This window comes from Amblyomma maculatum, chromosome 4 (assembly GCF_055883805.1).
Source record: "Amblyomma maculatum isolate TAMU_Amacu chromosome 4, ASM5588380v1, whole genome shotgun sequence".
In the NCBI taxonomy this organism is placed as follows: Eukaryota; Metazoa; Arthropoda; class Arachnida; order Ixodida; family Ixodidae; genus Amblyomma; species Amblyomma maculatum.
The window spans coordinates 120,172,676-120,198,290 of NC_139347.1; the positions used below are offsets into that span (position 1 = coordinate 120,172,676).

Sequence of the window (25,615 nt, forward strand, 5' to 3'; positions counted from 1 at the left end):
AGTTTTGCGTGGGGGTGCGTCGCCAGTTATGCGCATGCGCGAGAGCCGGTAAATTCGAAGCGACCAATCAGGAGTCTCATGCCCAATCACCATTGAATCGATACTTAAAAAACAAATAATAAACGTTGTCTTTCATCGGGAAATCGAACCTCCATCCCTTGGATCCCCAGCCCAGCGATTTACTACTTCACCACGCCCCGGGCTTTTTTTTTCTTTATTGCATTGAAAAACTTCCGTAAAACAAAGAAAAACTTCACTTGTTTAAATTTGTCCATGTTTGAAGTTACCGGGCTGCCTAATACGAGCCCGCAATATCCCTAGCCCGACAATGCACCACCATCAAAACATCAAAACTCTGGGAGGCACACATATGCATCTAGGTGCAGCAACCAGTTTGGAGGTGCTTCGTGTGCAGAATATACGCTCCTCATCAATACACACTGCTCCCGAAATACGGATTTGGACGATCTCGGTGGCTAACGAGGAGGTAACGAAATCAATACCACTGAAATCATCGGTTCGTCAAGAATGTCCACTGTCTCCATTGTTGTTTGCCTTATATCTGGAACCCCTCTGTCTCAGTGCAGCCATCCGTGGGTGTTCTCTGTTCAATGTGAATTTAAGATTTTAGCCTACGTTGATGATATCGCCCTCTTTTGTTCTGCCACGCCCCGGATCGTGAAACACTCTTCACAATTACCCTTGTCTACAGTGAGAATGAATGCGGGATTCCGCGAGTGACAGATACTGTGCTTTTCCTTTCCTGTAGACGAATTATAGAACGTCAGTGAACTTTAATGTATTCAATAAAATGCTGGTATGTTCGACAAATGGAGAGTGTTGTACCGTCCCGACGCTTTTCCGGAGTGGCCGTGAGAGAGGCCCGGAAGACTGAATTTTCCCAGAACGAAAAGAATGTCTAGCGAAAATACGTCACCAGGGAGCTCAACGACGTGCTATGGCCGCTACTAAACAGGCACCGCAGCCGGAGAAAAGTGAGGAAGAGGACGAGAAGCATGAAGCAAATGATTAAGGCTCGTCGGTGCACTGAACACACGATAAAACTCAGTGAAAGTGCAAACTCAGCCCCAAGCATAACCGTAACTCTACGCAAACGTATATCGAGGCAGAGCAGAGCCAAGTCATTGCCAGTTTGTTTTCGATCTTTCTTCACTCCTCTGTCCACGCGAGGCAGCGCAAGTGACTCAGCTGCAGAGCGAGTAGCAGGCCCTTGCATTTCTTTCCTTCTTCCTGCAGTCGCAGAAGAACAAAGCCCGCCATAATCAAGCTGCAAAACCATTCCTGCGCGGCCTAGTCTTAATCGGTAACTAGGAGATTTTAAGGCTTCATTTCGATTCATTATGGTTGGAACACAACGCAATGCGCCTTTGCGTGCTGCTTGGCTCCTGTGTCCGTCGTTCTTCTGCTCTGTGTTCCACCCGAAATTAATAACTTCCACCTAGCAAAACTGACCATCCTACAGCATTTCAATTCCAATTTCACATTTCCAAGGCGATGGAGGGACGGGGAGTGCTTGCTAAATCGACCGTGTCATGCTGTGTCGTAACCTCTCACAGTCTGATGGACAGTCCACACAAGGCCAGATCATCTACCAACTATCCACACCAAAGGCCTTCCCGTGATCTTTTGGTCCTAACGCCGAAGATGGATTTGGGGGGAACTGAGACTGCGTTTACGCGTTAAAAGTACCGAGTACTTTTGCGCGCTGAAGACGGTGGACGGCAAAACTGACGTCATGAAGACATCATTAAAAAACGGTTCCTGTAATCTGTACGCACGCACAAGTATGCAATAATTAAAAGCACGTTAAACGTACTGTAATAGTTCCTGATTCCCCGCCCTGCCGTGGGGATCCACGAGGGAAGCGCACATAATTTCTTTTCTTCCTATTGTAAACCTTCCATTTGTTGGCGAGCTGGCGAAGCTGTTGCTCCCCAACCATCTCCTCTGCTTTGTCGCAGCGTCTCTTGGTCTATGTTTAAGAATAGTATATTGTTGCACTATGTCTGATTTTGGTAACATTCAAAAAGGGGTCCTTTGTGAAGCCAATTTCTTCAGATTTTTTTATTGTTGCTTTCATAAAGAACAGGGCTTTTTTTAGGGGGCCAAAATTATTTTTTTCTTGGGGAACTTGCTTCAAATTTAGTTTTGCCCTGGTAATATATCTGAGACTACGCCGGACACCAAGGGGCAGGAAGAATGCATCAGTTGCTTGGCTCAATAAGTAAATACGTTAATTACATTTTATGTTCTTGTTTTAGGCGGTATGCAATTTGCATACCGGTATGTATTTGCAGAATTGAAGCTCGTCCTATTTAAGCAGTATAAAAGAGAAAAAAGTACACCTAATCTAGCCTATCTTCTAAACGACATGTGCAGCTCCAAGCGAATAATATATTCCAGAATATTTATGAACAAAGAGCGCACAAATCTATAGCCCTAAGGTGTCTGGAGGAATATCGAATTAAAAGGTAGACTCTTTTAATCTCCTTCGTTCAAGATTTTGAAAAATAGGTTTCGAGAAATATATCACTCTACTAAGATGCGCCTTATATGATTACGCTATTATTAAATATTATCTGCAAGATTCTCTGCTTGCATTCGGCCCCATTCACACTAAGTCCTTGATATGAACGACACGGCAGGGAGAGATGAGGACAGAGAACATACAAGGAAGATGGCGCTCGTCCTTGTGGGTTCTCTGTCCTTGCTTCTCCCTGCCTCGCCGTTCATGTCAAATATGTCTGGCCAATTCGCCCAAACGTTCACACACTAAGTCACTTAGGAGAATTTCCTTCATCATTAGCCGTTGCCGCTTGGAGAACTTCCTTCACAGCAAGCGAAAGAAAATTCGATGGACTAACCCATGATTTCTTTAATGTATCTTTCATATAATGACTGAATTACCGTTACCGTGGAAGCGAGGGTGTTGAGTTTGCCCTTATAAGCAGGTTGAGTCGGTTTCTCAAAAATGTCCCAGAAAGGCATCTCAAAATTTTTGATAAAATCCAAAGGAAGTTCTGGCTCCTCCACTGTAGAAAAGAGATATTGCATGCTCCCATGACACAGAGGGTTATCCAACGAACACTTGAATATAACTTTGTGTCAAGATGCCTACACATGTCAGGTGATATTCAAAGCATAGAGAGTATTAAACGCTTAGTAGAATTCGTTTAGTCTGCCATCGCCATTGACGCAAGCCTGATCTTCATCCATGCTTCTTGCTAGCCGCGTCTCATCTCTCAAACAGCAATCACAATTACCGTCGTCACATTTCTAGCCTGTGCTTATATCACAAATTTTACTTTTCCGATCTGAAACAAGAGCCGTACATCTGCGCGCCTCCATCACGCACGTTTCATCGCATCGGTCACCAGTTTAAAGTTTCACGCCAACGTGCTCGTACAACTACGTTTTCAAAGAAATTCTTCCTCCTAACAGCAAGTCAATAAAACGACCTTCCCCACGAAATCGCAGCCATCACCTGCCCATCCACCTTCCTAGGCAAAGTCGGTTCGCACTTGTCATCGTGGAAATGGTTTGTGCACTTATATTAACCCCACCCCTTATGTAATACCCCCAAAAAGGGGGTCTTTAAGAAAATAAAAATTAAATTAAAAAATGAAATGAAATATAAATGAAGTTAGTAAGCCATACTAACATTTCTGCAATCTTTCTATCTTTCAAATTTGCAATTAATTCTGTAAACTACACCTGAAATATATTCCTCCACACCCTCTTGCCACACCCTCTTGCCATAAGCACTGCCTCTTCTTACCTCCTGTATTTGCGCAAACTAATAGCTACAAAGTTTCATATTCCATGAATTATCGTATATTCGTACACCCTGCCTATAAACTAGCAATCTTTATCGCTCATACATTTAAGTGTTCCACGTGGTACTGTGCGTCGCTTTCAGTTGCATAGTAAAGGTATTATATGTGATATTTACTTTCGTTTGGTTTGTGGTGTTTACAACCTCAAAACAACTGAGGCTATTAGAGAAGTGTAGGGGAAAAGTTTTCCTGCGCTGCGACAGGGAGAGAAGAGAAGGAAGGACAAGCACCTAAACGTGTAGTGGAATGTTTCCGTAAATTTCGACCACCTGGGGACATCGCACAGCACACGGGCGCTTAGCTTTTCGCCTCCATCGAAAAATATCCGCCACCGCCGGGATTCGATCCCGCATCCTTAGGCAGAGAGGTACAGCACCCTAACCACTGCATCACCGCCGTAGGACCATTGTGAGCTGCATTCGTGTTTTATTTGAAATTGTATTATACTAGCAAATCCGGTACAGTTAGATATGCGTGCACTATTTCATCGAATAATTAAACAGCTTCGCGAAACCTGTGCCAGCAACTCTAATTGCTTGGCCTACGCCAGTTGGGACGACGCGTGCAGTGAAGCAATGTTCATTTTACTGATAACTCTAACAGGAATTTATTTCAGTTTGTAACAATGCGAATACCAACTCAGGACCAATTAAGCTCAGTAACAACTCGCGCAAATTGCTGGTCCACACCAGCAGCTTTTCGCCAATTTTGGAAGGAGAATCTCTGACTTTGAATGTCTCAATGTGAGCCCACATTAGAACCATGGCAGTTTTGTAATTGCAGTAAGTTTTTCGCTCCAACAAAGAAATCAAGGAACCCCTCTGTTAAGCCGAAATGAAAGTGGTTGGTTGGTTGGTTTGTGGGGTTTTACGTCCCAAAGCAACTCAGGCTATGAGAGACGCCGTAGTGAAGGACTCCGGAAATTTCGACCACCTGGGGTTCTTTAACGTGCACTGACATCGCACAGCACACGGGCGCCTTGCTTTTCGCCTCCGCATCTTAGAGAATTCCTCCTGTACCCGCCTCAAGAAAGCGGCAGTTACTAACAAATTGGCGACTTGGTTTAAAATTCAAAGCTGGACTCCAATTTTTCGCGCAAAAAAAAAAAAAAAAAAAAAAAGACTTCCCTTCCTACGCGCCGAACTCCCGCTTTAGAATTTCGCCCTGTCGGGAGAGTCTTCCACGTAACAAGCGACACTGTTTTGCACTATACATCTCTGTGTAGCAAGCTCCCTCGCTTTTGTCGGAACTTCATTTGCACTGCGGCTGGAAACCGCCGTTCGCACTCCCAGCCCTTGCGATAGGTCGTACCAGGAGGGCCAGCACATGTATCCGGACTTCCATTACCGAACTTCTCGCTCCTACGTTCAAGGGTAGTGAGCAAACATTTCAATTTCACATTTTTGCGAGGGACTTGAGAACTCGGCATGCGGTAAAGCAAGCAGCCAGAGCTACTCAATGGCACAGAAGGCTGTTCTTTACAGTTAAGATTTTGTCCGCTCAAATGGACAAAGAAACGCTCGAAGCGAAAAGCAAACAAGGACAAGCCTCATGTGTTACGCCTTAGCCATGTTATTTGCCTCGAATCTCCACTTAGGTGTTTCAACTTTCAGTGCCCCGAAATTACATCTGCTAAGAAGCTAAAGTCGAGATTAATTTTTCAAGCAGTGAAATTAGAGCTTGCTTGTCGTGCTTGCATGTGTTCTTGCTTTCCATTACAATACCCAAGATCATCAGCCTGATTATACCCACTGCAGGGCGAAGGCCTCTCCCATATTTCTCCACTTAACCCGGTTCTGTGCTAGCTGCATCCACTTGACCCCTGCGAACTTCTTAATCTAATGCGCCCACCTAACTTTCTGCCGCCCCCTGCTACGCTTTCCTTCCCTTGGAATCGAGTTTGTTACCCTCAGCGACCATCGGTTATCCTCTCTTCGCACTACATGTCCTGCCCATGTCCATTTATTCTTCTTAATACCCAAGATACAGCACATCAAGATCTGTAGTTTGATTCAATAGGATAAGAAGAAATTCAAAGAAAAATTACGAGCGACTAATGCGATTATTTGAGTGTTAGCTGTGATGTCACTGGTGTAACGTGAAATACTTTTTCACACTTGTTATATTTTGTCCTGTCCAGCAAGGGCAGACAGACTGATGTTTAACCGCACTTGCGCCAGGAGTGCAGTAATACTCCAAAGTGAACTTCAAGAGAAATATCGATTAAATCAGAGGCATTTAACCCGTACGTCTGTTTAGGGGTGCTGGTTAGAGCGCACGAACTTGAGCTGCTGTGTGAGCACGTGAACACAAACCTCCTTTGAAGCCTGATTCGCTTGGAACTACTTGGCCCTGAAAAGGCGCAGTGGAGTGCACATCCCTAAAACATCCGGGTCTTTGGACATCTGTCAGGCAGTGGGTATCAAACAAACCACTCCGGCATGGGAGGCTCACGCCGAAGCCACTGAGCCGCCCAGGGTCTCCCATCTTCGCTCTCTCTCTCTCTCTCTTCTGCTCTCCAAAAGTAGACAAGAGATTTCATGCCTCCACATTGTCACCCTCGTCGAGGTGAATTCAAAAAGTTGTTGACCTTGGCAGAAATAACTTGTGTTGATTTCAATGTCTTATGGCCCCATTTTTCTAACATTTTAGCTCAACACTTGGAAAGCAACCCAATAGCAAAACTTAAGCGGTTAAGCTTAGCAGTTGATCGCATCAATCAGCGTAAGTTGTGTAAGATGCCAATAAGCATGAGCTGGTTGGCATTTGTCGTCAATACAGAGAGAGAGAAACAGAAGACCGGAAAGAACGAACTAACTACTCGATGGCCAGTTGGCAGTGTGAAAATAAGAACGAAGAGAAAGAAAAGAAACAGCAGCAATGAAATGTTTTTTTCACGTGTCCATAAAGTAACATGATACGAGACATAGGGCACACACTTAAAGTTTATAGTCAGGAACTCAATCAAGTCCGAGTCCGCCAAAAGATCTCGAGTAATAAACGCCTCCGGAACAGCTACATCTTAGTTGTCAGAAGCTAAGCAGCAGTCGCATATGGCGGCTTCACTCCCAATACCACTCGCTTTCTTACAGAACCTACGCAGCGCACTGTGCAAAACATTAGCACCAATGGCTTGACATGGACGGCCAAGCAGCTGGCGTTATGGATACAACCGAGGGATTAGCATTTCGAAGTCCCCCGGCGCAACCGACGGCTGTCAAACTTTGTGTTCAACACAACTGTGGCCTTCCCGCTTCTTGGCTGCCCCCATGGCAAGGAAGAGAAAGGGGCGAGGGGGAAGAGGGCAAGAAAAAGTGCTCCGAAACGTACGCTGCTCACGTAATTTCAAGACCTGCGGAACAGGAGAAAAAGAGTTAAGTACGGACGGGACGAACACCCCAGAGGGTTGACCAGTGGCCAGCGGAAGCAATAAACAGCAATCCCTTAACTTCTCCGGAAGCTTCGGTCGGCGAAGTGGTCTGTTGAACGCTTGTTCCTCCCGCAATAGGCGTCAAAATAAAAGAGAGACACCTGGTGCTCCAGCTCTCCCATTTTCGCGTTCTAACGCTCTTTCTCTTCCCCACCCTTGAGAGTTGAGTGCCTCATTGCTTCAGTTTATAAGTTCCTAACTGGTTGGTCTCAGGAGACCTTCCTTAAACCATGAGAAATGCAGCTGACGCTACAAAAACGTCACCGTACAGCACATGACATGTCCACTGGCTCCAAATTGAAAACTTTATTCGGGAAAGTGCACGCGTGCAATGAGCTGTTTTATTTAAAAAAATGATGAGGATCCAGGAACCTAAAGCTAAGCAAAATTTTACCCTAAGATGGTAAAGACATCCATCTATCGTTCATTTGAAGATACCACCATTGCGAAAAATACGGCGGAATGCTTAAATATATGCGTCGGAGTTTTGTGAAATCAGAAATTAGCTGCATCTTGCTTATGTACGAGCCAACATGAGGTAAATTCGCTCATAGAGTTTTTTGTGTTTATTTTGGGCAGCTAGAGTCTCATAGCTAGCGCGGCTTCGGGCTCGATTTTATAAAAAACCTATTCAAGTTCTCTCACGCAAACAACAATACTGAATATGTATTAGGAGTGGTTTAAAGCATTCCGCTCATTTCTGGTAGGTATAAGTAGTTCAGGCGGAAACACGTTTCAATGAAAGTTTTAGCACTGTCGGAAAGTACGGCAAAAAGCACGTAGGTTTCTGGAAGACGATGATTCTAACTTCTAGCTGTGATCTGAGATTACACTATGTTTCGTAAATGCGAATGATAGGCAGGAAATATTAGTTATTGTAGCTTTTCACATAGTCGTACATTGGTCAACTACATCACAAAAATATTCATTTCTATATATGTAGGCGAAAACATTATTTTTCGAACGTTAGTTAAAGGATACGCCTACTGCATATTGTTTCGTGTTTTATGTGGTTTGACAACTGTTGCGCTCAAGTAGAAACTCCTAAGAGGGTTACAGCCAGGGGCCAGTTTCGGCATAAGCTCTCTTTCTTTCCGTAAACGTTCTGATTGTTGTTTTGCTTTTTCCCCTGCTTTTCAACAATTTATTTTTGCGTAAGCGTATACTGCTGTTCTTCGCTAACGCACAGTTTTTGAGTTGGAGTATTTTTAGTTTTTTACTTGGATTATTTTTTTTTTGTACTTTTTTCTTATGCTTTTCACTAGACGGAGCGTTTTTGTTCCGCTCAAAGTTTGGGCTTGTGCGTGTTTTTATCTATACTCTGGAATTTGTGCTTTCGCTGCGTTTTCAAAATTGACGCAGCTGCAAGTGCTGATTCACGGTTTGAGCGACTTTGTTTTGGAAAACGGATTCTTTGCTTCGGCAAAGGATGCTTGTTGTAGTTTTGATTCGTCCTTCTTTGCTGAGCTTTCTTCTTCATGGATATGCGCCACAGCCAAATGATACCTTCAGAAATCTTTTGTCTTAATTTAGTATTCTTGATAAAGATTGCAAAGTGTCAAACATTTCCATCTGTGTGTGAAGCATTTAGCAAATAATCATTGCATAACAGGGAACGGCTCAATACGCCTTGTGTTTCATTGGCGATTGCGCGTCTAGGTGTCCCATACTTTTTTTCGGTTGCCTTTCCATTTTCGTGTAGTTCACCTCTTCTTTTTTTACACACAAGTAGGGGTACATTCAGATGCGTCTGGCTGGTACGGAAGAGTGGTATCTAGTGGAACAAAAGGGTGACGACAGTAAAGAAGATATAACGGACAGAAACTGGTAGATGACTGTGGTTTGGTTTGGTTTGTGGGGTTTAATGTCCCAAAGCGACTCAGGCTATGAGAGAAGCAGATGACTGTGTGTTAGGCTGTGTGTAGTGGTATTGTACGCGTGCGCCACATATGGAAGGAGTTCGGAGATACCACTGAGAGTGGTCGGAGGAGGCGTACTCAAAAAGCACGTCGCCAAGGGTAAGGTTAAAGCGTTCGATGAGTCCGTTAGTTTGCGGATGGTAGGCGGTGTAGGTTCGAAGAATTATGTGGAACTTATTGAGTAGAGCTTTAACAACGTCAGATAAACAGACGCTTAGTTCAAGAGGTGCGCCATGGCGAAGGACGAATCGCTGCAAAATGAATGAGGCTACGTCTGATGCTGTGGCAGATGGAAGGGCAGCGGTTTCTGCTTACCTCGTCACGTGGTCAACCGCGACGATAGCCTAACAGGTTCCGGCCGCAATGTATGGGAGCGGTCCATATAAATCAATACCGACCTGATCAAAGGGGCATGGTAGGCAAGGTAACGGCTGCAACTTGCCAGCAGAACAATGAGGAGGGGACATTCGACGTTGACAAACGAGGCATGAGCGAACGTATTTGAGGACGAAGTTGTACAGGGTGATCCACATCTAGCTATAACACGGTCACTGCTTTCAAAGCAGCATTGCGTCGGATGCAGGCGCTTATCGATGTAAAGCGATATATGCACAGTGGGACGCGGAGGTGAGGCCTCGCATAGCCTGCCACCTAGTTTTATGGAATGACCGGGTCGGACGCAATGATGCTTTGAAAGCAGTAGCCGTGCTATGGCTAGAAGTGGATCATCCTGTACATGCCCCTCCAGAAGTATCGTAAGAGTACCCTATGGTACGTCCTGAACACTCCAGCATGACCGCATTGTGAGTAAGCGTGAAAATAGTCACAGACTCGCGAGCGAAAGTGGTGGGGAATGACTAGCAGCCATTTGCGGCCATCGGCGTTGTAATCTCGGCGATAAAGGAGGTTGTTATGAATGGCGAAGAGTGATGCTTGGCGGCCAATCGCACACGGTGGAGAAGCGGCCGATGGATTGGAAAGGAGACCGATAAGAGAAGCGACCCAGGGGTCCCTCCGCTGCGCAGAAGGCATGTCACTGATGTGAAGTGGCGCCGTGGAGCCGTTCATGGTAGAAAGGCTGGGTGCACCGGCTGGAAGGGGGCAGCAGCGAAAAGGGCATCGCCCTCTTGATGCTTGCGGCCAGAGCTGTAAACTACATGTACATCATATTCCTGTAGAATGAGAGCTCAACTGGCAAGACGGATGGATGGGTCTTTGAGAGAGGAAAGTCAGCTCAGCGCATGGTGGTCCGTCACAACTTCAAAAGGGCGGCCATATAGGTAAGAGCGGAATTTAGTTAGAGCCCAAACTATAGCCAACCACTCTTTTTCTGTGACCGAGTAATTTGACTCCTCCTTCGGGAGCATTCGGCTTGCATAGGCGACGACGTATTCAGCAAAACCAGATTTCCGCTGAGTGAGTACAGCACCGAGGTAGACAGCACTGGCGTCTGTGTGTACTTCCGTAGGGGCCGCCGCGTCGAAGTGACGCAGGGCAGGCAGTGTCCTGAGGATGCGGCACAACGCATTGCAGCTGTCGTCGCATGACGGTGACCAGAGCGAGAAGTCTGTACTTCCGGACAGAAGCAGCGTCAAAGGGGCAGCAATAGAGGCACAGTTGCGAATGAACTGAAGAAAATAGGAGCACAGGGCTAGGAAGCTGCGCAGGTTTTTGATGGATATCGGCATGGAAAAAGAAGCGCCAGCACAGCACAAAATTTGGCCGTGTCTGGAAAAACCCTTTCATTGGAGACAATGTGTCCTAAAATGGTCCGTTGACAGGCGGCAAAACGACATTTTTTAAAGTTGAACTGCAAACCGACATCAGATAGGCAGGTCAATACGTGTTTCAGGCGGAACGAGTTCCGAAATCAGGAGAAAAGACACCGATGTCGTCTAGACAGCAGAGGCAGATCTTCCATTTCAGTCCGTGAAATCATTCTCTAAAATGTCGCAGGAGCATTGCAAATGCCTAAAGGCAAACCGTAAATTCGTACAGGCCTTCGGAAGCAAGAAAGGCTGTTTTAAAGTGGTAGGCCAATTCCAACTGGACCTGCCAAGGCCCGGAACGCAAATCTAGGGAGGAAAATAATGAAGGCCATTGCAAACATCCAGAGTGTCGTTGATGCGCGGAAGAGGGTAGACAACTTTCTTCTTATTCTTATCAAGTCGTCAGTAATCCACACAGAAGCGGATCGAGCCATCCGTCTTTCTAACGAGTACAACAGGCGATGCCCAAGGGCTGTTCGTGGGCTTAATCACGCTTTTTGATGTGTCTGACCTGCTTGCTCTTCATTAACCTGGCACTTAGTTGCAGACTCACGATCGGGACGCTGTTGCAATTGTGCTTGAGCTCCGGTGTCGATCCGATGAGTGACAGTTTTACTTTAGCCCAGTGAATTTCGATGGGAGTCGAGGGAGGAGCTGAATTGTTGAACTAGGGCAAGAAGTTGCTTTCGCTGATGCGTAAGATTGACGTCGATGGAGTGGTGGGACAGGTCTGTGGAAGAGGTAGCGGGCACAGAAAGTGGAGCGCTTAGTGCAGTCATGGTGAGGTGTGGTGCGCCGTCAGTCGCTCCACGGAAAAAAAATGCGGTGGATTTTATGCTCCCGAGACATTCACCATCATCATCAGCCTGACTATACCCACTGGAGGGCGAAGGCCTCTCCCATATTTCTTCAGTTAACCCGGTTCTGTGCTAGCTGCATCCACTGGACCCCTGCGAACTTCCTAACCTCATCCACCCACCTAACTTTCTGCCGCCCCCTGCTACGCTTTCCTTGCTTTGGAATCCAGATTGTAACCTTAAGCGACCATCGGTTATCCTTTTTTCGCCCTTAATGTCCTCCCCATGCCCATTTCTTCGTCTTGATTTCCACTAGAATGTCAGTAAAGAGTTATTTCTCTGACCCACTCTGCACGCTTCCTATCTCTTATTTCTTCCGAAGACATCCACCGCAGCACAAAGCAGTGGAGTAAGAAAACGGGTTCGAGACCCAGAGCGCTAAGAAGCGAGCAGAAATAGCATAGGGCAACGGATGGCGCTTTCGACGCAAAAATGTATGTGCTGGCGTGAAGAGGGCAATTTGGTCGCACACAGTCACAAGCAATATTTACAAGGAAGGAAGCACACAGAGGACGAGGAATTTAGCGCACAGACTGGTAGGACCGTTGTTTGACACGGGCTCGGGCAGCACAGAAGACACGACCTCAGCGCGAGCATAATCGATTATAGTGGCGTGATGTGGCAGGAAATTCGAGCATAAGATAGCAGCGTGTGAGCAACTTGGCAGTCGAATCCCACTGGCGAAAGAAGCCAGCGCAGATGACAGCTGAACCAGCTTGCATGCCTTGATGTTGGACGTCGTCTGGTATTGCAGAAGTAGGGAGAGTGCGGCAACCAAGCTCCAGGACCGACATTTCCACGCAGCGCCTCCACCAAATGCATGACGGGGATATTTTTGTCTGCAAGCGCAATCTCTTGTACCTCCGCCTTATACGCAGATAGCGCTTCAGAGCACATGTTGTAATTTAGCTCATTTCGTAACCACTGCCTCGCACACAATGCACTTTTGGCTTTGGCAGGTGTGAAATACGCCTTACGTTTGACCGCTTGGTTCGCTTCGAGTAGAACGTCCAGCGCCTAAGATATACAGCATGGGACCCCTAAAGATGAGCGGTATGGAGATTAGCCACTTGCAAAAAAAACTCAGTTTGTGTTAACGGCACTTGCTCCTGCAAATATACTGAACGATATGCAAGCTGCGTTCCGCATTTGCGACTCAAGAAATAAGCTAACTAGCAAATGGCCTTCGCCAGAAACGGCAATTTCAGATTCAGCATAGTAAACTGCTTTTTTTTTTTGTTAAACTTGTTCTTTGAATTAACCTTTTTATTATCGTCTCTCATAATAAAAAACTTGTTCTTTTCACATCCAGCGTTAAAACAGGTTTCTGAATTCCATTTTGTTTTTCTTCCACTGAAAGCCCAGCCTGCCCAATATTGACCAGCGGGCAGGGGTCAGAAAGAGAAGAAAAAAACAATAGAATACTGTCATGGGGGGCCAGCTCTAGCAGAGAGCTCAGCCGCGCAGCAGCGTCTGCGAGATAGGACCAGATAACACGCGATATAATTACCTAGTGGGGAATAGATTTTGACGGGTATTGTGTTGCGAAAAAACAGCCGCTACTCCAATATCTCGAATAAATTGTATTAGGAACCAGGCGATTGTTGCAACTTCAGCTGTTAATGCAAGATAAAACCCATAGGTCAAGGGGGTGAAATAAACGTCTAATCTCTCAAGTTTTCATTATCAAGCTCATTACTTTCAAGGTGTTTTCTAACCAAATTTGCTTTTGAGCGCCCAAATGACTAAAAGAAAGTACCCCTCTGGGGAAATAATCTGCCTTAGCCCAATGCTGCGAGGAGGACACTATTTGTTTATTGCTGGCGATCTTGTTTCTTTCTGTTTATTGCTGACCTCGGCTTCTGGAGGTAGTCGGTTCGACGCCTGCTACCGGGTACCCACCGAAAGCAAGGAATGTTCATAAAACACTCGAAAGAGCAGCATCATGCCCTCGAATAGCACGGGCAAAACAGGAGGACATATCCAGTCCTTTTGTCCTACCTCAAGATTGAACAACCGTTTTACCTGAACACAGACGTAAGGATGCAAGTTCGTCGACGAACGTCGCCGCAGTAACTTAAAGGGACCAAGCAACGCGTAAAACGGTGTTTAGCAAAGCAGACGAGCGATAGGTATTCCCTCACTAATCAACCTATCGCAAGAATTTTTGAGCTAGCTATATTAACACCGGAGATATAAGCGATTAAAAATAGCGATCCTCCTCTCTCGCCTCAACTCAACACTCCGAGACACCAAACAAAAATAAAGAAAGCATCTAGAGGGCTGCGCCCGCCATGGCCCCGCCCATGAAGCGTCATCTGATGACGTTTCAATGCCAACTTCCGGTTGTCGCCGGGAGTGGGGAAGCAGCGGCGGCCGAAGCCCATGCGGAGCCGATTTCCTTTCGCCTTTCGCTTTTCGTCCGTCGTTGCCTTTCCTTCTCATCTACAACCACTACACCTACAATGGATCCTGATCTAGAAGCGCGATTGCTCGCGATTACCGCTGCCATGGGCATCGAGCCCTATAAATTCACCCCGTACCGGGTGAACGGCGGCGACGACAGCGACGATGACAGCAGCGACTCGTCGGCGGGCTCACCGGAATCTCCGGGCAGCGGCGGAGACGACGGCATCCCGTGGTGAGTGACAGATGCATGATTATATCCTCCACCGTAATTTGTTATTTCGCGGGCCAAGCCTGATAGCAGTTCTTGCAACTGTCATCTTGAACTATCATTTAATATCTGCAAGTCTGCGCGGTGGAAGATTGGACAGAGCAAACACGATCCATAGCCTTCCTTTATTGTGCATACGCAGGTGCAGTTGCGGCCGCTGCGAGGAGATGCCAACGCAGGAAGAGCGAGTCTGCTGTCGTGGCGTGCCAGAGGCAGTACAAGAACAGGCAAACGGCTGTATAACAGCTAATGCCACATTCGTTAGTATGTGCTGCAATGCACAGGTACTCAATGCTGTATATATGGAGTTCGTCGACGGCGTCGAAGTTGAGGAGGACGAAGATTTGAACAGGTAGTAGCGCAGAAGCGTCACGCGACAGAAGCGCGCTTTCACGTTCGGATGTAACACTTGTTATTTCAGACGGAACCGCTACCTCGCCTACCGGCTGTTTACGCAGTGGATCTGGGGAAAACTCGGAAGAGGAAACCGAGTGGTGCTGCCAGCATGCGTCGTTGCACGCATTAGACGCCAATTACCGTCTGCCACCTATGTAGGCTTCAGGCACCCTCCTCTTTAATTCTAGGTGATTATCGGTTTTCTGTGTGTTAGCATCTAGATTTCATCACATGTGCACGGCGTCCAGCTTATAGCGGTACATGTTGGCGCCTTTTATCTTTATGATGCCCCAAGAACGAGAAATTCAGATTTTCTTCATAAACTGGTCTTCAGTGGTTTTTTTTTTCTTTTTTAAGCATAGATGTACATGAGTTTAGTTTCTTAAAGTGTCACAATACATTGTGTGACTGTCACAGAATAGAGGTAGAACGAGAGGAAGAAGATATGCTTCAGTTCGCAGTTCGAGCCAACGTTTCGATCTTCGTCTGGGCCACAAGTCCACTTGTCAAAACGTTGGCTCGACCTGCGAACTGACGCGTACCCCATTTACCCTTGTTCAGTGCTCCTTCATACTGTGTCACAGAATAGGTACTACTCGTTTCGCAAACAGGTGTGGATGCTTATAAATTTGTCTCTCTTCACCGCAGTTACCAAGGCAGTTGAGGAGCAGCAACATCTTTTGCTATCAACTGCGGGATTTGATTAACCACTTACTACTTCTGTGATGGATCGTCCCAAAGCCGACATTCTCTACGAGTAAGAAATTTAGTCTAGGAACAGGAGCCAAGCAAGTATTTATCTTTTACTTGTTATGCGTAACTGGAAAATTTCACTTTATTTGTAGTCTGGTGCAGCTGGGGGGCACTTGCTGTACACAACTCTTGTGATTTCTGATAGTAAATGCAGGGGAAAAGAGGGGCTCGTTTGAGATACATACGAAGGGGACCAACAGTCATTGACACCATGTAAACATAGGGGAATATTATTTGTTGTTTATCAATGGCAAGCAGTAATGTAACAATGGAGATAATTAGAAAGTAGTAGAAGAAGAGTAACATTTAACTGGTATGTGTTTTTTTTGTCTACTTTGTAATTATCTCCATGATTACCATACTATTTCCATTGCTCAATACCAAATAAAAATTGCCTTATTCTTTCTGTGATATCAGTGGCTGTTGGTTGTCTTACATACATTCTCATCTCTGTGTGAGAAAATGGGTTTTGATTGTAATGAAAGGCACAGTAATTGTCTTACTTTTCAGTGAACTCTTCAACTATGCGAGAAGGGAGGAAGATGCGAGGGAAAAATGGAGTGTAGGGCTGCGGGAAAAATTTTAACCAGCTCAGGATCTTAAATGTGCACTGACACTGCACAGCACACTGGTGCCTTTTATTTTCACCTCCATCAAAAGGTGGACACTGCAGCACGGTAGCCATATATTGAAGGAGTTAAAACAACGGCCTGTGTGCTGTTCAATGTCAGTGCATATTTAAGATCCCGAGCTGGTTAACATTTTTTTCAGTCCTACACTCTATCTTTCCCTCCTCCCTTCCTGCATGGTTGAAGAGTTCACTGAGAAGTAAGACTGTTACTGGGCACTCCAGCTCAGTAGCCAAGTGCTCTAACCACTGAACCACAGCAGTGGGTCTGAGTGGGAGCAGCTGGAACTTTGTAGCTGCATTCTCAGTGTAGGCACATAACTGAAGGCTTTCAAAACGATTTATTCTTGCTGCTACCTTGACTGCCGCCCGTGTACAAGCTGCCTCTTCTGGCTGTCACACCCTAGTATCCTTCCTCGACTGCCAACTCTATTTCTGCTGGGTGCTTGTAGTGGTGCACGACTTGAGGCCGTTCAGGTATTTTGGCCTTTGTTTCGTCTTTTGAGGCCCATGCTAAACGGTGAGTTGGCTGCTTTCAGTGCCTGGGACCCTTCGTCGCTTAGGTGCTTGGTCCTGAGATAACCAGTGCATCTTGTTCTGTCACTTCGTTACACGGGGCTGTGTGGCAGTCTCTCTTTGAATGTTTTCTGCTCAATCTGCCGACAGTCCACTTGTTTCCTGGGCAAGATTGCCTTCAGAGGCAGATCACTGTTGACCCCAGAGGCTTTTTGATGTGTCATACATGTTTTGGTACAATTCAGTCCAGTTTACCAGGATCCCCTTTATCATTATCTCTGCTGGCAGTAGTGCTGTAATGCTATTGCCTTCCCTCTTTGTAATTTCTAGAAGCTGAGGCCTGAATACTTCTGATAGCTCAGTCAGTTTGCTCTGTTACACGAGCACCTGGTCACCCATGGAGAGGTTTTGCATCCTCTTTTTTGTCTGGTGTTCATATTCATTCCTGGTTTCCTTTCATAATCCCTATTTGCAGTTTTGGTGTCACTTTTCCCCTTTGCAGTGATGCAGCCATCAGTTTTGTGGTTCTCAATGCTGTCCCCTCTTTATTACTTCAGCCTTGATCGCTTGTAGTACAGCTGCATGCCTGCCAACTCTTCTGACTTTTGTATAAAAGGTACAAATATAGACCTGTCTGAGGGTTTCGCTAATGTTGCCCCAATTTTGCTTAAGGTACTTTCTGTTTACGAGAAATTATTCGAATTATACTAACAGAACACCTCCCTAATGGTATCTTTTGCCAGCACAAAAGCACACTGCGAACCATCTGTGAAATCACTATCAGCAGCCGTAGCGTTGCAGTGACTTTCACCATGTATCCTTGGGGGCACAATACCTCATCTAAAACTCGATAGCTGTTCATGGACTTATTGAAGTATTAATGCCACTGTATGGCAGCCACTTTTGCTAGCCTTTTGATTTCGGGCTCGGGCTTTCGGACTAGCCTTGCCTTCTTTTTTTTTTCTGTGACCAGCTGCTGTGTCTAATGCAATGCGACTCTTGTGTTTCGCAGCCATATTTGTGAACACAGCGCGGAACAGGACGCAACACAAGAGAACGCAGGTAGACAGGACGGAGCGCTGAACTGACAACTTTTATTTTCAAAAGAAAGAAGGTGACCCGTATTTAAGCGGTGCCTATCAGAATATGTGATCAATGCAGGGAGCAAAACACTGCTAAAAATCCTTTCTGGAAGAAAGAATTGGCCAAAGACAAAAAAAAAATGTTATGAGGGATAAACTCTGATAAATAATTTCTGCTGCATGAAAGTTATGCATCTCCAGTGCCGATAACCAGAAAAAAGAGAAGAACATTTAAAAGCAAAAACCCCAACAATGTTTCTACAAACAAAAATGTGAACATGGCACTAACCGCATTGAAAAGAGGTAAACAGGCTTGAATGTTAGAAATAAAAACATTGACAGGACTGTGAGCATGACGATAACAGGATAAAAGCCCAACAAAAAACACGGCCAAAAATGATCACCAATGACAAACGACTAAAAACACAACCAAAAAGAGATGAAAGTTTTCGAACTCTGTTAAAATCTACACTATCTTGAGAGAAAGGCTACTTCTTTTTCTGACAGTAGAATTGAAGGCATGCTTATGCACTGATCATCCTTTGAATGCTGGCAGCTTCCATAATCTCACGTGTTAGCTTATCGACATGTCTCCCTATCACTGAAGTTTTTCGAAGTCTGGTAAGCATCTTGATTCCGCATGTTCACAGTCCCTACAGTGAATGCCCAGATGGCACGACTTTTGAACGGTTACACTGTATTTTTGTTCTTTCAATCTCTCGTTTAAGCAACGACCCGTCTGACCAATGTACTTTTTGCCGCAAGACAGAGGAATGGAATAAATAACCGACTTAGAACACTGAACAAAGGGCTGCTGGTGGCGAGTGGTGCAAATGTTCCTTACCTTTTTAGGTTTATTTACATGATTGCAGAGACGTGCTAAACGCTCAGGGGCACTGAAAACTACTTCTACACCAACTTTTTTTCCAATTTTTCTCAGGTTGTGGGAAATTTGGTGCTTGTATGGCAGAACAACCAAATTCTTTCTGCGCATCTGTTGTCTTTCAGCTAAAGGTCTTTTTGACTTATTCAGCATACCTTCAGCAACAGAGGCCAACAGCTTAGGAGGGTAGTCTGCTTGTTCCAATCTGGCTGTCTGCCTTAAGAAACTTTTTCCAATGCAGTGAATGCAAGATTTGAACCAACTAGCCCAACCGCAAGTGTTGCTCATATAGCAGCTTCATGGCTGCTCAAAGCCTGGACAGCACTTTCAAGTGTTTTTAAAAGCTGTGCACTCCAAAATTTCAGTTCTTCTTGCGATCAAAGAAGGGGTAGAATTTCCGGTTCTGAACCACGCATATCTGTGATCATGGTAGCAAGGATGACATCGAGGTTTACGTCGCATTGAGTACATATGCCGGGGATATGAGCAAGCAGCGGATAACTAGACAAGCCTGGTGCTTACGGTTGTAAAAGCACAGGCATTCTTGTCACAAAAATGTATAACTTCGGAATTTAAAAAAGAAAATGAATGTTTGAAAGCCCCCCCCCCCCCCCCCCCCCAGTCAGCCAGGGTTAACAAACTTCAAAAAGGTCGGGTTGACAGGTATGCTGGTGTACACTACGGTCCACTGCTAAAGGGAACACGAGATTATGTGGCCTAAACATTTTGCGAAGTGCCACCGCCGGCATGAATGAATAGCTTCAAGTGCGTGGGCGGGAAGAGTGGTCGGGAACGGCAGCAACGCATTGTCTTGCAGAACATTTTTGGCAGAGCATCAAGAGCATTTGAAGGACGTTTTTTTTTCGGTACCACATTGTGGTGGACTAAAGGCGGCAGTTTCCTCCTATGATGTTCTCAATGTCAGAAAATGTCAGGGGTGCTATAAAACTGAAATTACATTCAGCTTCGGGGGCCTTTGAAGCGACTCTGGTGCTCATTGATGAGGTCTTCTTTTGTCGGTCTCTCAGAGCTGTTTGACATGTGGTTGGATGGTAGGCTTTCATAGCTGTCAAAGCTCTCTTTATAGGTGTAATTCTTACACCGTGCCACAGAGCTCTGCAGCAAGGCATCGACATAATCTGCAAGGAGATAAGTGCACTTCAGCATTGATATGCATTTCTATTTTATTTTCATGTCCCCCTATTAATGTAAAAGGACTCGAAGTTCAATGCTAACGACCAACATTTTTGTTCCTTATCACAAGCAATTATGTGAACATTTTCACCTGCGAGTAATCCATTGAAGCCTGGTTCTATTACCTGCCTAGAAGCTCAGCCAAGGCTTCTAATTGGGCTAGTTGGTTATTGGAATCAGACATTGGGGCTAGTGCAAAAAAAAAAACAAAACAAGAAGAGATTACAGGTCACACCCTAGACTTTCTGGAGGAAGAAGGTATTTATGCAGATTTTTCTCTTCATTTTCCTCTTTTCTTGTATTCTGCTGCCACCGCCTATACTTGCAGTCTCATTGAGAGGTGCTAATGGAGCCACCAGAAGCATTGTAGTAAAAAAAAAAAATCTAACACAGCTGTGGCTCTTTAAGCCAATGATAAGGATCTTTTATGAACGTGCATATTTCTTATGAGTGACAGCTGTACTGGATGTACCGGCCCCATTCTGGAAAGGAAATTTCACAGTAAAGTCGACCAATTTGAGGTTAGTCAAAAGAAGCATTATGCCGAAATGCATTTATGATGCTCTGAACACTATTGCACTCACAATTCTGGGCATTAGGTGGCACGGCTGAGAAATTATCTACTGGATAAATGTTTGTGTCCGTAGCCAAGAGCCTCGTGACAGAAGTGTATAAGAGGCTAACCTTAAGGACACAAAAAACTTTCTTCATAAGCAGTCATGTTCATCTCATCTGCCTTTTGGCCTGCTCCTGAGTACTTGTGTGAGTGTTTTCCTGTATCTTTATTTACATTTGTTACTCTTGTAGAAGGGTAAAACATAGGTTTTGTTGCTCCCTCCTTTTTACTCTCGTTCTTATCACAAATGCTCTTCTAGCTATAAGTTTTAGTGGCGGTTCTGTTTGGTGTTCCATGGTTTTCATGCTCCCAACACTTATACTCCGTGGTCTAGTATGTTAGCAAACTCTACCTTGCCCTTTGGAAGCTTTCTTCAATGCCATAGTGACTTGCTCATGGTTGACGCCTTTCCTTTTTCTATTTCTTTGGAATCTAATATCTTGTGTTTACCTTTCTCTTGTTAGGCATCATTTGTTTTGCATTTTGGCCCTTATCAGGTTTAGTCCTTTTCGTGATTTTTTAACATGGTGTTTTTGGTGGCTTCAATACCACCTCTTGGTGTGACTGCAACTGAAGACAGAGCAGCGGCACAAGAAAAATGAGAAGGAAGAAAAAAAGGTGTGCATAAATACTTCCTCTTTATGTAGTACATTTTAGTTGCAAGTCTAGTTAATGTCCTGTTGGCTCTTTTTCTTTGTGTATATTCCTTTTGCACTAGCCACAATGTCTGAATCTAGAAGCCCAGGGCTCTATTTATGGAGCAAAAACAGCTTCTTTCAACCAATATATTTATTGAGTGTTCCAAAATTGCGTCCTGGCTGAAACTGTTTCCTACAATGCATGTTCTAAGTGAAAATTAAGTTTTGTTTTGCTGTCACCTGTTGTTTACTTACCATAAGTGGGCTGCTCTTTCACAGGGCAGACAGTGAAGTGCCCCTTTCTTGCTTTCGAGGACTTCACCTTCCACTGTTTCTCTCCTTCCTTGGTTTCAGCTTGTTCTCGGCTAGCATTCTCATTGAAGTGCAGTACAGCGAGCCGGGTCCTGAAATAGTTAAAGGGAATGATATGCTTGCATACTACCTCTTAAGGCTATAAGTACCTTGCTTGGATCATATCTGGTGAAAAAGCATTTGCTTTGGGAGCAAAATGTATCAGCACGCTGTTGAAGGACTCCAGTGAGAATGTTTGAGCCTCTGGAGAGAGCTGGTGAATGTCATGTAGTAGCAAAGGGGCTTCCACAACTGCTTTTAGGCTCTTGAAGGCATCCGATTCTGCACAAAGGTAATTGGAAGTAAAACTTGACAAATTAATTTTGCAGCACAAAACACTGCTCACGGTATGCATTAAGACCATGAATGCAGTGTATATAAGAACTTCTTAACATTTAGGAGTGTACCAATCAAGAGTGCCTGATTTTATCATTAAACAAGCAAATTCATAATAGTGGTATTTTATGGTCTTCACATTGCATTATATTGGTATGAGAGCAAGCAGCCAGGATTAGTTACCTACAATATCCAGGTAATTTTGAGTCGGAGCTCCTTGGGATATGGAGATTGTTGACTATAGTGGCTCATTGTTATAATAAAATATGCATACTTTTGGTGTGGGTATTGTGGTTACATGCGTGTTGTATACTTCAGTTTTCAGAGTGAATTTGTACAAAGTTCTATTGTTTGTGATGCAGTGTTCAGTGGAAATTATTTTTTGATTTTAGATTGTATCCTAAAATTGCAAAATAAAAAAAAATCTTAGTATCTGAGAATCACTCACTTGGCTTCATCCAGTGCCTGTCCCCCATGGGTGCATGTAAGCACTTCTTGTACAGCCCTTCGTGACCCTCGTGGATATTGCAGATGTGGTTCAGTAGACTTATCCACATGCTGACCCCAAGGACCCCATTACCTTGACTGGCAACAGCAATCCAATACAGATGATTAATGATTGCCTGCACCCAGTGTGCAATAACAGGGTACTTCTTGCTGAGAGCCCACAGTTTTTTCTTCAGGCCTAAAATGTATGGAAATATCATTTATAAAAAAATGTCACTTTTCTTCACTTAACTACCCACCTTTAGCAACATGCCAAACATCAAACAGGTGTCTTATCTGTGGCCTGCTGACTCTGCAGTAGCGCTTCACGCCTGGGTGCCGGTCTGGAAAAGTAATGTGCAACTCACCACATGCACTTTATGCTGGCTAATAGTTCCTATGTTACCCATAAAACCAAGAATCTTCCACTAACTAAAAAGGTGGTATTAAAAGGTAAACGAGTTTATTACTTGCCATTCTTTGTATAAATTTGCATCTAAAATTAGCTCATGCCATTCACTAAAACCAAACCACTAGCAAATGGGAATATTATGATGCTGGAATGGGTTCATATCAGCACAACCAAGATTGACAGTAGCAAACTGTACCTGTGGTTAGGGAACTTATCACGATCCCCTTTTGTTCAAGTGCATCCAGGCACTTAATGAGTCCCTGCTTTTCTATGGACACACTGTTTGGGACTGCAGGAGACTGCACAAAGACACACAAATGAGCATTTTATATTGGCTCATGTGAATATGCTTGAAAGATGTGGTTTCAGAAACTCACCTCACCGACCTGTACTTGTGCAGTGTGAATAATACGTCCCAGCTGCGTAGCGAGCACACTGTATGTCATGTATTTGGCACTGCAGCCTGGTGAATCGCACCTCCCATCGCCTGCTAGGTCCACCTTCACACCATTCAGGTCAGCCACCAGGAGGGCCTGCTGCTGCTCAAATAGCTGTATGCAAAATTTTGACCAGTCTTTCTGTGGCAAATAAAAGGGGTCATTGAATTTTGGGCTAGTTGATTCATAGTGGATTGAAATTTTGTGCACACAAGACAGGACAAGAAAGGGTGCACACTGGACCTTGTGTGTCCCCTTTCTTGTCCTGTCATGTCCACAAAATTTTCATCCAAAATGGGTCCCCTTAACATGCATATATTAATGAGATTTACAAGTATGTATCACTGTTGAAATTACCCTGTACCCTATTCCACACTGTAGCATTCACAGTTGCCAGCTTTTGCAGACTAATGCATAACTAACAATATGGGATGTGTAAAAATGGCTTCTTCAAAGCATGCAGCAAGCAAACGGTATAGTCTACATAATTAGCAAAGAGCCAAACCTCATTAATAGCAGGCAAAAGGAAGCCCCGCTGGTAGTTGTAGAAGGTGCGCTGTGAGATTGCCTGCACATTTATGAACTGCAGGCAACGGAGTGATGCTGCCACTGGGCACCCAGAAAACAGGATGCTGGCAGCCAGGAGAAGGTTGCCAGCTGGGTTGCCACCTAAGAATGGCTGGCTCCTCCACTTGAAGCGGCGACCTTGCGAACATGCACCCTCCACTGTCAGTAGGGTGCCCCGCACTTTAAACACACAGCGGCACATGAGGCTGCACTTGCGGTATGCACTCACAAGGTCTCTGAGGCAGCTTTCAAATACGATAAATTTCTTTTCGGCATAAACAGGTGCCTCGGCATCCAGCTCTTGGTCACTGCAAATAAAAGGCAGTAATTTACAATTCGTGCATATTGTTTTCACTCCTCTAGGCTCTCTTACGTACATGCAACATTACAATGCGCATTTTCCACTTTCTTGCAAATTTGAGTTTGGGCCAGTGTGTTCAACAATAAATGGTATCAAGGTGTCAGATAAGCCTTCACTGATTTCAGGATTCTGATCGGGAAGATACATAGAGAATAAAAAAAATGGCAATCCTTTGCATCTCATGAGAACTATATGGAGGATGAAAGTCTGAAAGGCATTGGATTTTGGGCTGAAAGCATGGCGAAATCTATTAATTGCCTATTTATTAGCACACAATATAGAACTGAAGTCCAACTTTCACATGGATAAGTATATGGCCTGAAAGACCACTCGATCTTGTAAAAATTTTTTAGCTTAAGTGGCAAAAGTACTTTTGCATACCTGCAGAAGCTGTCATTGAATGACGGCATGTATGTGGTGTCCAGTGGTTCTGTCTGTTCTTCATTTTCGTAATCCTGGCTGTCGTTCAATGATGCCTCGGGCTCCGGAGACATAGATGGCAAGGCAATCGGGGACACGGGTGCCAATTCGAGGTCAGGTAGAGGTGCTGAGGTGGGCAGTGGTGTTGAAGCTCCCTGGGACCTGAAGTGTGTAGGCGAGAGTAAGAGTGCCTCGTTGTGCTCTTCGGTGGCCTCCTGGAGAGCACATGGCTGAGTCTGAGTCATGGCTGCAACCCGCACCTTCAGGCCCAGGTACACCTGCGTTGCTGCCACAATGCAGAATAATTGTTAGTACATCTAGTAGTGCGGGTATTTATACATTGTACAGGGCGCCTCTTTTTTTTACTGTTTACTAGCTTGTGTGTATACAAAAAGTATGATGGATATGCCTATGTGGTCTGTGCAGGTGGGCTTTACAGCTAGGCTGACATTAGGATAGATTTTGATAATTAAACAATTGACTGAACAAATGAACTGCACTTTTTATTGAAGGACATTATTGTGAAATTCACGATCATCAACATCACAGCTGAGCCCTGTTTGTAATTTTTTTTCATCAGAATTGTGGTTGAAATATTGAATGTCAGAATGTTCATTTGAAAACTCATTGCTGGCTGCCTGAAATTACAGTTTTATATAATAATGTCCTTACACACAATAAGGTTGCCAAAATCACCCTAGAATGTTACATCATCAAACACACAATCTGTGTTTGCATTTGGTACATAAGAAATGCAACAGATGGCATATTCCAAATGTGCAAAGCCAGAAAGACAACTCTGCAGGCTTTCAAATGTGTATTTTCGAAGTAAAATATTTTAACCTCACTGCTGATAAAGCAGTTCTAAAAATGAATTTAACCTTTGATGTCCATGAGATTCAGATTCCACATTATTGCCCGTTGGTATAAAAATTATGTTGTGTACATAATTTTAGTTGTCTAATCATCAAGCTCTGTCACATGATTTACAGCTTGCTGCAAAGCCCACCTGCAAAGACTGTGAAGACTT

General features: G+C 44.7%; 2 protein-coding genes across 2 annotated transcripts; one reads left to right on the top strand and one right to left on the bottom strand.

The window, feature by feature from the left end:
* Nucleotides 1-14,179: 14,179 nt before the first annotated feature.
* Nucleotides 14,180-15,087, top strand: LOC146192246 (uncharacterized). Its single transcript, XM_084600029.1, has 3 exons — nt 14,180-14,473; nt 14,652-14,861; nt 14,931-15,087. Exons 1-3 carry the CDS (start codon nt 14,298-14,300, stop codon nt 15,085-15,087), a joined length of 543 nt encoding a protein of 180 aa, XP_084456155.1. The 5' UTR covers nt 14,180-14,297.
* Nucleotides 15,088-18,519: 3,432 nt separating this feature from the next.
* Nucleotides 18,520-24,659, bottom strand: LOC146192247 (uncharacterized). Its single transcript, XM_084600440.1, has 9 exons — nt 24,547-24,659; nt 23,743-24,112; nt 23,178-23,351; nt 22,997-23,099; nt 22,649-22,732; nt 22,351-22,587; nt 21,677-21,848; nt 21,471-21,619; nt 18,520-19,906 (listed from the first exon to the last, which is right to left on the bottom strand). The coding sequence occupies exons 1-9, from the start codon at nt 24,657-24,659 to the stop codon at nt 19,728-19,730; spliced, it is 1,581 nt and encodes a 526-aa protein (XP_084456566.1). The 3' UTR covers nt 18,520-19,727.
* Between the last annotated feature and the right edge of the window lie 956 nt (nt 24,660-25,615).

Excerpts from the sequence above, each read along its gene's own strand:
- LOC146192246 (XM_084600029.1), top strand. The coding sequence starts at position 14,298 with ATGGATCCTGATCTAGAAGCGCGATTGCTCGCGATTACCGCTGCCATG. Across the intron at positions 14,474-14,651 it reads GGAGACGACGGCATCCCGTG|GTGCAGTTGCGGCCGCTGCG; the intron begins GTGAGTGACAGA and ends GTGCATACGCAG. Across the intron at positions 14,862-14,930 it reads GAGGACGAAGATTTGAACAG|ACGGAACCGCTACCTCGCCT; the intron begins GTAGTAGCGCAG and ends TTGTTATTTCAG.
- LOC146192247 (XM_084600440.1), bottom strand. The coding sequence starts at position 24,659 with ATGTCTCCGGAGCCCGAGGCATCATTGAACGACAGCCAGGATTACGAA. Across the intron at positions 22,588-22,648 it reads TGTTTGGCATGTTGCTAAAG|GCCTGAAGAAAAAACTGTGG; the intron begins GTGGGTAGTTAA and ends CATACATTTTAG. Across the intron at positions 19,907-21,470 it reads GAAAGAGCAGCCCACTTATG|ATTATGTCGATGCCTTGCTG; the intron begins GTAAGTAAACAA and ends ATCTCCTTGCAG.